At 37.5% G+C, this 16,112-nt stretch overlaps 1 protein-coding gene across 1 annotated transcript in view; it reads left to right on the top strand.

Annotated features, from left to right (window-relative positions):
• Positions 1-16,112, top strand: part of LOC123535926 (protein wntless-like) — a 216,688-nt gene that overhangs the window by 156,812 nt on the left and 43,764 nt on the right. Inside the window, exon 11 of the mRNA XM_053529210.1 lies at positions 12,655-12,798. Within this exon, the coding sequence (XP_053385185.1) occupies positions 12,655-12,798 (144 nt within the window). The remainder of the gene's footprint in view (positions 1-12,654; positions 12,799-16,112) is intronic.

Raw genomic sequence — 16,112 nt, 5'->3', positions numbered from 1 at the left:
AAACTGCACTTAATGACCTTTGACCTAATTTTTTTACCTTAATTTGACCTTAGGATTGTGACTACCGGCTTCAATGAACTACTTATATCATATACTTCACATATAACACATAAAAGTTGCATCTTCACAAAATGCCTACGTAGGTGTTATCCAGCCACAAATTATATGAAAATAATTGGTAAACTATTACTCCTGTCTGTGTGTGTCCGTCTGTCTGTCACAAATCTTGTCCGCCCTCTAAGTCGAACATTTCTCATCCGATCTTCACCAAACTTGAACAAAATGTGTTTGACCATAAGTCCTCGGCAAAGTTTGATAACTAGCCAAATTGACCCAGGCACTTCGGAAGTAAGGCCCTTGAATTCCCGAAAATCAGCCGTTTCACTCTTGTCCGCGCTCTAAGTCGAACAGTTTTCATCCGATCTTCACCTAACTTGAACCAAATGTTTTTGACCATAACTCCTTGGCCATGTTCATTAACTAGCCAAATCATCCGAGGCCCTTCAGAATTAAGGCTATTGAATCAGCCTTTTTACTCTTCAAAGGTATATTTGTAGTGGGTAAACAGTATATAAAGAATGACTTACTATTTAGATGATTAGGCAGTTGTGGGAGACATGCGCTTTTCTCAAAAGCAGTTCTATAGTTATCTTTGTCTAAATTAAACAGTTTGGTACATTTACCCATCAGTCAATGCGTAATTTGACTATTTACCCCCATGCTGTGAAAAGTTGGTGTATTTACCCATATGGTCAAAAAATTATCTACAATGCTGTAGACCCCATGAACCTAATTAAAAAATACTGGTGTATTTTCTTCAGAATTACTTCCCTTTCTTATGATGATTTCTTATATTATTCTATTATATTTTTTAGCTCACCTGAGCCAAAGGCTCATGTTGAGTTTTTTGTGACTGCTCAATGTCCGTCATCCATCGTGCATTGTCTGTCCGTCAACAATTTCTAAAACAATCTTCTTTGAAACCACTGGGCCGATTTACACCAAACTTCAAGGAATGATCCATAGGTGGCCCTCTTTCAAAATTGTTAAAAAAATTGAATTCCACTTAGAAATCTGGTTGCCATGGAAACCGAAAGGAAAAACTTTAAAAAATCTTCTTGTCCAAAGCCGCAAGGCATAGAGCCTTGATATTTTGCATGTGACATCATGTAATTGTCCTCTATTAAGATTGTTGTTCAAATTATGCCCCTGGGATTAAAAGAGGCCCCGCCCCGGGGGTCCCAAGTTTTACATAGACTTACATAGGAAAAAAAATATTCTTCTCTGAAACCACAAGACCTAGGCCTTTGATATTTAGTATGTAGCATTGCCTTGTGGTCCTCTATTAAGATTGTTCAAATTTATTACCCTGGAGTGAAAAATGGCCCCGCACCGGGAGTCGCAAGTTTAACACAAACTTGTATAGGGGAAAAATTCTTGTCTGAAAGTTCAAGGGCTAGGCCTTTGATATTTAATATGGAGCATTGCCTAGTGGTTCTCTACCAAAATTGTTCAGATTATGCCCCTGGGTCAGAAGAAGCCCTGTCCTGGGGGTCCCAAGTTTTGCATAGACTTATATAGGAAGAAACTTAAAAAAATTTCTTGTCTGAAAGTTCAAGGCCTTATAATAATGCCTTTGATATTTTTTATGGAGCTTTGCCTAGTAGTTCTCTAACAAGATTGTTCAAATTATGCCTCTGTGGTGAAAAGAGGCCCGGCCCCTTGTTATATGAGTTATTGGCTCACCTGAGCACAAATTGCTCAAGGGTGAGCATTTGTGGTCGGTGATTGTCGGGCATCCTTTGTCATCTGTCGTCCATCAACACATCTGCAACTAAACCACCAGTCCAATTTTGATGAAACTTCACAGGGATGTTCCCTGTGTGATCCTCTTTAGAAATTGTTCAAAGAGTTGAATTCCATACGGAACACTGTTTGCCATGGCAACTGAAAGGAAAATCTTTAAAAATCTTCTTTTCCAAAACCACAGTAGCTAGGGCTTTGATATTTGGTATATGGCATCATCTAATGGCCCTCTACCAAGTTAGTTCAATATCCCGCTAGGATCAAATATGGCCCTGTTCAGATACACTTATATAGGGAAAACTTTGAAAATATTCTAGTCCAAAACCACAGGGCTTAAGGCTTTGATATTTTGTATGTAGCATCATCAAATAGTCCTCTGCCAAGTTTTTTAAAACTAACCCCCTAGGTTCAAATATGGCCCCACCCCAGACGTCACATGGTTAATATAGACTTATAAAGGGAAAAACTTTGAAAATCTTCTTGTCGAAAACTGCAGAGCCTAGGGCTTTGATATTTTGGTATGAAGTATCATGTATTGGTCCTTTATGAAGTTTGTTCAATTTATCCCCCTAGGCTCAAATATTGCCCTGCCCAGGCCCGGGTCACATGGTTTATATAGACTTGTGTAGGAAAAATCTTTGTCTAAAACCAACAGAACTAGGCCTTGATGTTTAGTAGTAATTGCCTTATAGGTCCTCTACCAAGATTGTTCAAATTATTACCCTGGGTGAAAAGAGGCCCTTCCCTGGGGGTCCATAGTTTTACATATACTTATATAGGAAAAACTTTAAAAATCTTCTTGTCTGAAACTGGAAGGCCTAGGCTTTTGATATTTGGTATGTTGCATTGCCTAGTGGTCCTCTACCAAGATTATTCAAATTATGCCCCTTAGTTGAAAAGAGGCCCCACCCAGGGTTTCCCAAGTTTTACATATATAGGAAAAAAATATATATTCTTGTCTGAAAGTTCAAGGCCTAGGCCTTTGATATTTGGTATGTATCATTGCCTAGTTGATTTCTAACAAGATTATTCGAATGATGCCCCTGGAGTAAAAAGAGGCCCCACCCTGACCTACTTTCTTGTTTTTAGCTCACCTGAGCACAAAGTGCTCATGGTGAGCTGTTGTGATCACGCTGTGTCCGGCGTCCATCGTGCATGTGTGCGTGCGTCGGTCAAATTGTCTGTCCGGCCTCAACATTTGTGTTTAAATGAATCCCCTCCAAAATCAATGAATGGATTTTGATGAAACTTGGCCATGATGTTTCTTGGGTGGTCCTCTACCAAAGTTATTTAAACGGTTCTGCTTGGTTGCACATAGGAGCTGCCAGAGCTAAAAATAGAAAATTCTCATACCCTCATGGCGATGGATTCCATCAGGAATGAGGTGTCGAGAGTGATTAATATAAGTTGTAGAAAAAACATGGCCTCTGGAGGGCGTGGTCACTGTATGTATATAGTGGAAACTTTAAAAATCTTCTTGTATGAAACTGCTAGCCCGATTTTAGAGTAATTTTACACAAATGGTCCTTGTGTGACCCTCTACCAAGATTGTTCATATTATTTTGATTCGTCAAAAAACATGGCCGCCAGAGGGCATGGTCACTTTTCCCTATATGTAAATAGTGGAAACTTTAAAAAAAATTCTTGTGTGAAACTGTTAGCCTGATTTTAAAATGATTTTACACAAATGGTCCTTGTGTGACCCTCTACCAAGATTGTTCAAATTATTTTGATTTGTCAAAAAACATGGCCGCCAGAGGGTGCGGTCACTTTTCCCTAAATGTATATAGTGGAAACTTTAAAAATCTTCTTGTGTGAAACTGCTAGCCCGATTTTAAAATAATCGATTTTAAAATTTTACACAAATGGTCCTTGTGTCACCCTCTACCAAGATTGTTCAACTTATTTTGATTCGTCAAAAAACATGGCCGCCAGAGGGTGCGGTCACTTTCCCTATATGTATATATAATGGAAACTTTAAAAATCTTCTTGTGTGAAACTGCTAGCTCGGTTTCAAAATACTCGATTTTAAAATAATCGATTTTAAAATTTTACACAAATGGTCCTTGTGTCACCCTCTACCAAGATTGTTCAAATTATTTTGATTCGTCAAAAAACATGGCCGCCAGAGGGTGCGGTCACTTTTCCCTGTATGTATATATAATGGAAACTTTAAAAATCTTCTTGTGTGAAACTGCTAGCTCGATTTCAAAATACTCAATTTTAAAATTTTACACAAATGGTCCTTGTGTCACCCTCTACCAAGATTGTTCAAATTATTTTGATTTCGTCAAAAAACATGGCCGCCAGAGGGCGCGGTCACTTTTCCCTATATGTATATATAATGGAAACTTTAAAAATCTTCTTGTGTGAAACTGCTAGCTCGATTTCAAAATACTCGATTTTAAAATTTTACACAAATGGTCCTTGTGTCACCCTCTACCAAGATTGTTCAAATTATTTTGATTTCGTCAAAAAACATGGCCGCCAGAGGGCGTGGTCACTTTTCCCTATATGTATATAGTGGAAACTTTAAGTCTTCTTGTTTGAAACTGCAAGCCCGATTTTAAAATAATTTTACACAAATGGTTCTTGTGTGACCCTCTACAAAGATTGTTCAAATTTTTCTGATTTGTCAAAAAACTGGGGGCGTGGTCACTTTTCTTCTCTGAATCAATAATAGCTAGAGCCTTGATATTTGGCATGTAATATCAGATTTGTAATGTCTACCATAATTGTTCAAATTATTTCCCTAGGTTCAAAAGTGTGTGTGACATGTATATAATATAGGCTAACATAGAAGAAACCTAACTCTGTACTTATACAAACACACTTGAAGCCTTGTACACAGGTGAGCGCTTTAGGGTCTATGACCCTCTTGTTTAAGATACAGCCTTGAAATTTGGTTGACATGTACAGTTTTGCACACTGATCTTAAAACTGACTTCCAGTGACCATGAATGTAACCTACTGACCAACTTTCTTAATATTTTAGCACAAGTTTGACATTTGATACATGTAGCTCATATTACTCAGGTGAGCGATCCAGGGTCATTATGACCCACTTGTATAGACATATACAGTCAAACCTGTGAACAAAGACCACTCTTCGGAACAAGCAAAAGTGGTCTTTGTTCACAGGTGGTCTTTATTCGGGGGGAAGGGTCACTTCTCAGTTAGCCATTATCATGCTGATAAAAAGTATTTTTACAGCTTCTTTCTTTCTTTATGTTCTGTGTATAAATTCGGCCGGTGCAAACTTGCAAATTTTCATTCAAGCAGTTATTATTATCGTTGCTATAATGAGAAAGTCATGAAAATTCGGCGGATTTCAAATATTTTCATGCCGGAACGGTCCAGCTTGGTCGTTATTGGTGGGCAAATATGACCCTTGGGAATGAATTAGGCCGGTCGCTGGTCACGGTCGCCAGGTGGTCGCTATTCACGGCCTTTTTATGAGCATTTTTCTATGGGGGGACCAGAGACCGGTCATTGTCGACAGGTGGTCGCTATTCACGGGTGGTCGCTAGCACAAGTTCGACTGTATAGGAAAAAACTTTGAAAATCTTCTTGTCCAAAACCACAGGGCCTAGGGCTTTGATATTTGGTAAGAAGCATCATCTAGTTGTCCTCTACCAAGATTGTTCAAATTATTCCCCGAGGGTGAGATATGGCCCTGTCCCGGTGGTTACATGGTTTATATAGACTTATATTATTATTATTACCGTAAAAATTTAAATATATGACGCAGTTTTTTTACGATTTTTTTCCTTTTCTTAAAGGGATGCGTAATATATACCAAGATAGAGCTTCAAACATTTTTTTCCAGCTTGAAAACCCGAAAATATCGGCGAAAATCGAACAATTTTGTCAACTGTCATGTGTTTACATTTTGGGCCGTGCTTTTTTAACCTCCTCTTGAAGAGCGTTTTATTGGGCGGGTCTAAAAACACGTACGGAACAGAACCTCTGATGATATACGGTAAAGTTGATTTTATTTGTGAGTTTAAATTTTTTGTATTTGTAAATTTAATTAGTAAGTATCGTACATATCCAGAGCACCGGATAATGTGTCAGTTTAATAATTAGGCAAAATACAAAATTTCGCAGTTCCGGGTTGTTGGTGTTTGATCATTAAAATCATTATCTTTCAAGGATGCTCAAATAAATTGCAATTAAAACAGATCGTTTGTTATTTCTTTATTTCCAGCAAATTATTACTGATCAATATAGCAGCTCGTACATTGTTAAACAAACACGCTAATTAGCCGCGATTTTCTCGTTTGATGTGCCCATAATTATGAGATGTTTGTTCGCACGTCTGTTAAAGTGCTAAGGTGTTGACAGCTTGAGAAAGTTCTCAAATACTTTAGAAAGAATTTGTCTGTCAGTTATTGTCACTGTTGTCTGTAACCGATTATGCAGCAATTGTGATTTTCACGAGAAATTGTTTTTACGCATACCGCTAATGGCCGATTTCGACATTGTAAACAACGTTTTCGACTGATTTTTCGGTGCGTGATATATTCCAATGTAAACATTTTTCCCAAGATTTTGATACAAGATCGGGGGTGCATCGTATACATGCTAGCGTGATATATTCGAGTTTTTAAGGTATTATTATTATTATTTTACCAGATTTATATAGCGCCCTTTTCATGATAAACACGTTCAAAGGCGCTTTACAGCAACTGCAGCCACACAGGTCGCGAAATCATCCTCTCCTAGTACAGACACAGAGCGATCTGACCAGAGGGACAGAGTGAGATAAAGCCCCCAGAAAAGACAGAGAGAACTTTTCAGATACAGACGTGTCCGGGTAACTTAGCCTAGCTCTTTTCGAATAGACAGTCTGGTTCTTTAACGTGCCCGGTGTATAGCACCGATACACGCGAAGCCGTCTTTCCTGGGAAGAACCAGTACAGGCCTCTAGTTAGGTGGGAGACACTCAAGAGCATCTCAGAAATTTCCAGTGCCTGGACCGGGATTCGAACCCCGGACCTCTGGATTGACAGTCAAGCGTGTTACCACTAGACCACCGGCCCACCTCAGGGATATATTTAGGGCTTTGATATTTTGTATGTGACATCATCTAGTGGTTCTCTACTAAGATTGTTCAAATTATTGCCCTAGGGTCAAATATGGCCCCACCCTGGGGGTCACATGGCTTTAAATAAAGACTTATATAGGTAAAACTTAGAAAATCTTCTTGTCTAAAACCATAGTGCCTAGGTCTTTGATATTTGTAATGTAGCATCATCTAGTTGTTCTCTACCAAGATTGTTCAAATTATCCCCCTAGGGTTTAATATGGCCCGGCCCCAGGGGTCCCGTGGTTTATAAAGACTTATATAGGGAAATACTTCAAAAATCTTTTTGTTCAAAACCTCAGGGTCTGGTGCTTTGATATTTGGTATGTGGCATCATTTAATAGTCCTCTACCAAGTTTATTCAAATTTTCCCCCTAGGGTCAAATATGGCCCTGCCCTGGAGGTCACATGGTTTATATAGACTTATATAGGAAAAACTTGAAAAATCTACTTGTCCAAAACCGCAAGGCCCAGGCTTTTGTTATATGGTATGTTGCATGGCCTAGTGGTCCTCTACCCAGATTATTCAAATTATGCCAATAAGTTGAAAAGAGGCCCCACTCAGGGGGTCCCAAGTTTTACATAGACTTATATAGGGGAAAAAATCTTCTTGTCTGAAAGTTCAAGGGCTAGGCCTTTGATATTTGGTAATTATCATTGCCTAGTTGATCTCCATCGTCTTGTGGTCCTCTACCAAGATTGTTCTAATTATGCCTCTGGGGTGAAAAGAGGCCCCTCCCGGGGGGTTTACATAGACAGTTTTAGGAAAAAACTTTAAAAATCGTCTTGTCTTAAACAACAAGACATAGGCCTTTGATATTTGGTATGTAGCATTGCCTGGTGGTCCTCTACCAAGATTGTTCAAATTATTACCCTGGGGTGAAAAGAGGCCCTGCCCCGGGAGCCCAATTTTATAGACTTATATAGGAAAAAAATATTAAAAATCTTATTGTCTGAAACCACAAGACCTAGGCCTTTGATATTTGGTATGTAGCATTGCCTTATGGTCCTCTACCAAAATTGTTCAAATTAAGACCCTGGGGTGAAAAGAGGCCCCATCCCGGGGGGTCCCAAGTTTTACATAGAGTTATATAGGAGAAAACTTTAAAAATCTTCTCGTCTGAAACCACAAGACCTAGGCCTTTGATATTTGGTATGTAGCATTGCCTTGTGGTCCTCTATTAAGTTTGTTCAAATTATGTCCCTGGGGTGAAAAGAGGCTTGCCCCGGGGATACCAAGTTTTACATAGACTTATATAGGAAAAAACTTTAAAAAAATCTTTTGTTCTGAAACTCCAAGGCCAAGGTTTTTGATATTTAGTATGTTGCATTGCCTAATGGTCCTCTACCATAATTGTTCAAATTATGCCCCTTGGGTAAAAAGAGGCCCTGCCCCGGGGGCCCCAACTTTAACATAGACATACAGGAAAAAAAATTAAAACTCTTCATGTCTGAAAGTTCAAGGCTTAAGCCTTTGATATTTGGTATGTAGCATTGCCTAGTGGTTCTCTAAAAAGATTGTTCAAATTATGCCCCTGGGGTGAAAAGAGGCCCTGCACTGGGGGTCACTTGTATATGAGTTATACAGGAAAAAATACTTCCAAAATTATCTGATCATATTTCCTGGATTGTTTAATTATAATTACCTGATGATCCCAAGTAATTAGGGGTCACTTGACCTACTGACCTATTTTCTTGTTTTTTAAGATACAGCCTTGAAATTTGGATGACATGTACAGTTTGCACACCGATCTTAACAGCATAGAAATTTTGACCACGTCAATAACTTTCGATAAAGATTTTAATACTCATCTTTAATGTTCTTAGCCCTGACCTACTGACCTACTTTCTTGTTTCTGAAGCTACAGCAAAATGATTTGGATCACATGTATAATGTTTGATACAGTTTTCAATACTCCTCTTGAATAGTCTTAATCATGTTCTGCTGACCTACCTTTTCATTTTTGAAGTTACAGTATAGAAATTTGGACCACTTGTATATTTTTTTTATACAGATTTCAATACTCATCTTGAATAGTCTTAATCGTGACCTTCTGATCACTTCCTTGTTTTTGAAGATACAGCATTGAAATTTGGACCACATGTAGAACTTTTGATACAGATTTCAATACTCATCTTAAATATTATTAACCCTTACTTACTGACCTACTTTCTTGTTTTTGAAGATACAGCAAAGAGATTTGGACCACATGTACAATTTTTTAACAGATTTCAGTACTTGAAGAATCTACACCATGACTTTCTCACCTAGTTTTTGTTTGTTTTTGAAGCTTTAGCAAAGAAATTTGTTCAAGCTAGCAATTAAACTCAGTTGAGTGATATAGGGCCGTCATGGCCCTCTTGTTTTGTTTTTGAAGCTTTAGCAAAGAAGTTTGTTCAAGCGAGCATTAAACTCAGGTGAGTGATATAGGGCATGGCCCTCTTGTTTATATTTATTTTTTGACACAAAAATAATTTCCGAAAAGTCTCACTTAATAAAAAAACAAATAAAAAAAAAAAAATTCCGACCTACCTACCTTAATTTTTGTTGAGCTGGATATAGTCGGTGGCGGGTCGGTGCGTGTGTGTGTCTGTGCATGCGTTAGTCAGATTTTGTTCGGACCATAACTTTGACATGCATGGACCAGTCTTGCTTATATATCTGGCACGAATGTTTACCTCAATGAGAAGGAGTGTCATGCGCAAACCCCATGTTCCGATCTCAACATTTTCACCTTTTGACATGCCTAGCTCAAAAGGTTTTTGATATAAATTCATGAAACCTTGCATTAGTCTTAACCATGATATGAACTTGCGCACCTCCTATTTTACATCTGGTTCTGCCCCCTATTTCCAGAGTTATGGCCCCTGAAATAGTCAAAAATGCACATTTTCACCTTGTGACACGTCTAACTCAAAAAGTATTTCATGTAAATGGATGAAACCTTGCATGAGTCTTTATCATGATATGAACTTGCACACCTCCTATTTTTTGTCTCCAAATTTGAAGCCTGTACCTTCAAAAATCTGAAAGTAGGTCACTAGGTCAATGTCAAGGTCAAGTCGCCATATAACCTATAATTTTGTCTGCGACGTTAAACCCAACCAAAAAAAAAAAAAAAAAAAAGTTTTTTTCGGTACACAAAACTATGCATGTGGTCCAAATTTGAAGAAAAAACTTTGACCTTGACATTGACCTAGTGACCTACTTCCACATTTTTGAAGGTACAGCCTTCAAATTTAGACCACATGCATAGTTTCGTGTTCCGAAATGAAATTTGACCTTGATTTTGACCTAGTGACCTATTTTCACATTTCTCAAGCTACAGCCTTCAAATTTGGACCACCTGCATAGTTTTGTGTACCGAAAAAAAACTTTGACCTTGACATTGACCTAGTGACCTACTTTCACATTTTTGAAGGTACAGGCTTCAAATTTGGACCACATGCACAGTTTTGTGTTTTGAAATGAAATTTGACCTTGATTTTGACCTAGTGACCTACTTTCACATTTCTCAAGCTACAGCCTTCAAATTTGGACCACATGCATAGTTTTGTTCACCAGAAAAAACTTTGACATTGACATTGACCTAGTGACCTACTTTCACATTTTTGAAGGTACAGGCTTCAAATTTGGACCACATGCATAGTTTCGTGTTCCGAAATGAAATTTGACCTTGATTTTGACCTAGTGACCTTCTTTCACATTTCTCAAGCTACAGCTTTTAAATTCGGACCACATGCTTAGTTTTGTGCACCGGAAAAAACTTTGACCTTGACATTGACCTAGTGACCTACTTTCACATTTTTGAAGGTACAGACTTCAAATTTGGACCACATGCATAGTTTCATGTTCCGAAATGAAATTTGACCTTGATTTTGACCTAGTGACCTACTTTCACATTTCTCAAGCTACAGCCTTCAAATTGGACCACATGCATAGTTTTGTGTACCGAAAAAAAACTTTGACTTTGACATTGACCTAGTGACCTACTTTCACATTTTTGAAGGTACAGGCTTCAACTTTGGACCACATGCATAGTTTGTTTTTTGAAATGGAATTTGACCTTGATTTGACCTAGTGACCTACTTTCACATTTCTCAAGCTACAGCCTTCAAATTTGGACCACATGCATAGTTTTGTGTACCGAAATGAACTTTGGAAATGAACTTTGATCTTGAGAATGACCTAGTGACCTACTTTCACATTTCTGAAGCTACAGGCTTCAGATTTGGATCACATGCATATTTTTGTGTTCTGAATTGAAATTTGACATTGATTTTTACCTACTTTCACATTTCTCAAGCTGCAGCCTCCAGATTTGAAGCACATGCATATTTTTGTATACTTCGACCTTGAAATTGATCTTGTGACCTACTTTCACATTTCTCAAGCTACAGCTTTCAAATTTGGACCACATGCATGGACCACATGCACAGTGTTGTGTACCGAAATGAAATTTGACCTTGTGCTAGTCTCGAAATTGGAACATTCAAAAATGGTTCAATGGTTGGCGCCAAGATCACTCTGTGATCTCTTGTTTGTAAAGCATCTCTTTTTAGCCCACCATCATCAGATGGCGGGCTATTCAAATCACTCTGCGTCCGTGGTCCGTCGTCCTTCCATCTGTCCGTTGACAATTTCTTGTTATCGCATCACCTCAGAAACTACTGGGGGGATTTTGACCAAACTTTGTCAGAATGATGTATTGATACCCTCATTATGTCCATCTGAAAATGAGACTGGTTCAACAATTTTTGAGTGAGTTATGACCCTTTGTTTATTTTCATAATTTACATAATTTATATAGGGAAAAACTTTGAAAATCTTCTTGTCCAAAACCACAGGGCCTAGGCCTTTGATATTTGGTATGTAGCATCATCTAGTGGTCCTCTACCAAGATTGTTCAAATTATTTCCCTCACCAAAGCGGTTGTACACTACACCGATCTGTCCTGATGTTTTTAACATCCGTTTTGTTAATAGTTTAGACATATCCAGTTACTATATTCCGTTTCCTGTTTCACTTTAGACAAATGCTGTTTCAGTGCATCATGTGTGTATATGATTTTCTATTTGTTTTGCAAGGATATTTCAGTAGGAGTTAAGGATTTTTCCTGTAAAAATGTTTTAAGTTCCGTTATTGATAGAAATTTCTCCATTTTTCACAGAATTTCTATCTGATATTAACGAAGAAAAAAACTTGGATATGTTTTTGATCCACTTATTCTGACAATTTTGGGTCTTGGTTTTGCACTTGCATATAAGACGAGTTGGAAATTAAAGGTAAAAAAGTAAGCCTCAAAAGGTCGTCTTATAAGCACAGACGGATGGTATACAAACACACTTGAAGCCTTGTACACAGGTGAGCGCTTGTTGGAAATAACGTACATTTATGTCTTGTACACAGGTGAGCGCTTGTTGGAAATAACGTACATTTATGTATCACAACATTTAATGCTATTTATATGTATTACATTTTGGCATCATTGTTGTCACTTCTCTATATTGTAAACATTTTTAGTTCGAATAATAGATTCATATGAACCAGATGTGCGTTCTTATATAGTTTACCTGCAATACCCAACAGCGCTTTAGGGTCAATGACCCTCTTGTTTAAAGAACATGTTGGCGTGATGCAAAGTTTGAAAATCTGGTTTTCGTGGAATTTCCACTTTTCTTGTTCTTAATGTGTTACCTTCTCTTTTTAACTAAAGATATTATTACTGTTATTGTAATTTTCCTTAACACACAATCAGCTGTCTTTCATCATTGTAGCAGCCATTGCAGCATCATGTTATTTCTTCTTCCTCTGCTACATGATCTTCTTGGTGTTTAGAAACATAAGTGCTAAAAAGACTGCCTTACCTGCAATGAGTAGCGGAAGGAGGTTATACTATATGGTGAGTAAACTCTACTTTTATCTCTTGTGACTAAAGGTTATTGTGATTGTGCTGTGTCTGTTTCTGGTGTTTAGCTTTCTAGCTCATCTATACAAAGTATATGGAGAACTGTTTTAATCACCTATGTGTTTGTGTCAATGTTCACATCTTGGTTAGGTTTTGATGTCACTTTATCTCTATTATTTCTTGATGGATTTGCTTCAAACTTAGAATAGTTATTTCTCAACATCACCCACATCATATGACACAATATATATCACCATTTTACTTAGAATTTCTGGTTGAAGTTTTTGTGCACTTTCACTCTATCTATTTTTTGCCCACCAGAGCCAAAGGCTCAGGGTGAGCTATTCTGATCGCTCACCGTCCGGCGTCCATAACAACATCTCCTCATAAACCGCTAGGCCAATTTCAACCAAACTTCACAGGAATGTTCCTTGGATGAAGCTCTACAAAAATTGTTCAAAGAATTGAATTCCATGCAGAACTCTGGTTGCCATGGCAACTGAAAGGAAAAACTTTAAAAATCTTCTTCTCAAAAACCAGAAGCCCTAGAGCTTAGATATTTGGTGTGAAGCATTGCCTAGTGGACCTCTACCAATTTTTTTCAAATCATGATCCTGGGGTCAAAATTGACCCCGCCCCAGGGGTCACTTGATTTTACATAGGAAAATCTTAAAAAATCTTCTTCTCAGAACCCAGAAGCCCTAGAGCTTAGTTATTTGACATGTAGCATTGCCTAGTGGACCTCTACTAAAGCTGTTCAAATCATGACCCCGGGGTCAAAATTGACCCCGCCCCAGGGGTCACTTGATTTTACATAGATTTCTATAGGAAAATCTTCAAAAAAATTTAAAAAATAAACCAGAAGGCCTAGAGCTTAGATATTTGACATGTAGCATTGCCTAGTGGACCTCTACAAAATTTGTTCAAACCATGACCCCCCTCAGGGGTCACTTGATTTTATAGGAAAATCTTCAAAAAATTTCTAAAAATAAACCAGAAGGCCTAGATCTTAGATATTTGACATGTAGCATTGCCTAGTAGACTTCTACAAAGTTTATTCAAATCATGACCCCCGGGGTCAAATTGACCCCGTCCCATGGGGTTACTTGATTATACATAGAAAAATCTTCAAAATTTTCTAAAAATAAACCAGAAGGCCTAGAGCTTAGATATTTGACATGTAGCATTGCCTAGTGGACCTCTACAAAATTTATTCAAATCATGACCCCTGGGGTCAAAATTGACCCCCGCCCCAGGGGTCACTTGATTTTATATTGGAAAATCTTCAAAAATGTTCTTAAAATAAACCAGAAGGCCTAGATCTTAGATATTTGATATGTAGCATTGCCTAGTGGACCTCTACAAAATTTATTCAAATCATGACCCCTGGGGTCAAAATTGACCCCCACCCCATGGGGTCACTTGATTTTATATTGGAAAATCTTCAAAAATTTTCTTAAAATAAACCAGAAGGCCTAGATCTTAGATATTTGATATGTAGCATTGCCTAATAGACTTCTACAAAAAAGTTTCAAATCATGACCCCCGGGATCAAATTGACCCTGCCCCATGGGGTTACTTGATTGTACATAGAAAAATCTTCAAAATTTTCTAAAAATAAACCAGAAGGCCTAGAGCTTAGATATTTGACATGTAGCATTGCCTAGTGGACCTCTACAAAATTTGTTCAAATCCTGACCCCCCAGGGTCAAATTGACCCAGCCCCAGGGGTTACTTGATTGTACATAGTGAAATCTTCATAAATTTGCTCAAAATAAACCAGAAGGCCTAGATCTTAGATATTTGATATGTAACATTGCCTAGTAGACTTCTACAAATTTGTTCGAATCATGACCCCCGGGGTAAAATTGGCCCTGCCCCAGGGGTTACTTGATTGAAAATCTTCCAAAAAATTTCTAAAAATCATCAGTTTGACATTTGAAACATGTAGCTCATATTACTCGGGTGAGCGATCCAGGGTCATCATGACCCTCTTGTATTATATAAAAGCACGGGGGAGGATTGTGTTACACGAAGGACGGAGTTTTTCTGATAACCTGTCATGTTTTCTTCTGATAACTGTTACGGAATTCCTGGAAAACGTTGAGTTCTTCTGATATCTGTATGACAAAACAAGGAATTGGTCGACAAAATGGTAATTATTTATCTTTAAAAAGAGAGAATGGGGTGTAAAACTAAAGTTTGATGATCAAGGTTGCCTAATGTTTTGTGCTATGCGTCAGAAAAAAAAACGTTCAGTCTAATAATCAGCGCCACTTCTTTGAAATCAAGACATTTTGAGTAAAATATCAAATTATTTGCTTATTCATACATATTAATCTACTCATTCAGCTTCTTCATCCTCACCACATGCAATAGCCTAATTTTAGTGCAAAGTTGCAAACATAAACCACTATCTAACAATTTTATGTCAGATTTTTCAAGTGTTACGGAGTTCAGGTGATAACTCTGAAGATGTCACAGAGTTCTAATGACAACTTTTGTTACTGCCTAAATATTTTATTTTTTAGCACAAGAGTACTGTAGTCAGTTACGAGTCTCGATCTCAGCGATCTTTTTGCACTTTCAGAAATTTTACGATCCGTTATTTTTGTAGTGTTATTCACTTTGATGGTTGTTTTTTTATATAAATACTTACCGATTCCGATTCGGAAGATGAGTCTGTTAACTATAAATCAAACTTTCAAACATCAAAATGAAATTGTATATGAATTTCAATGTGAAAGTAATCCAAAACAGAATTTTATGCCTAAGAATGTAATTCCCTTACTTTAACACTTTATATCTTCGAAACTCAAAGAGAAACTACAATAAATTTTGTATCATCGGAAAGAGAATTTAAATTGCTATAAACTTTATATTGACAAAAATAATGTCAAACTTACAGAAAATATTAAAATAATGACATTTTTAACATAAGTGTGTGTAATCACAAAATAATGCCAACACCTCTGTTCAGATAAGACAGTCACCTTTATCAGCCATATACCGATTATTGATTATTGATTAACACTTATCAGTGTTATGTAAAAGAGGTTACTTTGGCTTCTGTTCTGTGTGGTAAAGGGTTAAACTTCTTTTGTTTTCAACATATATAAGGCACTTACTGTAGCTAATACCATGCAATTCACATAAATCTGGTCCAGAATTTCAAACTATATAAAAACCATCATTTTTTGGCCAAAACTGGTGCTATTTTATTCACAAATCATGAAATTCAGTTGAGTGGAATTCCACTTGTACTGGTATTCCAAATTCAAATTCCAGTGGAATTCCACCTGTACTGG

The sequence above is a fragment of the Mercenaria mercenaria genome, chromosome 17 (assembly GCF_021730395.1).
Source record: "Mercenaria mercenaria strain notata chromosome 17, MADL_Memer_1, whole genome shotgun sequence".
In the NCBI taxonomy this organism is placed as follows: domain Eukaryota; kingdom Metazoa; phylum Mollusca; class Bivalvia; order Venerida; family Veneridae; genus Mercenaria; species Mercenaria mercenaria.
Note: the sequence above shows the minus strand (reverse complement) of the source record. Positions and strands in the feature narration are given on the sequence as shown.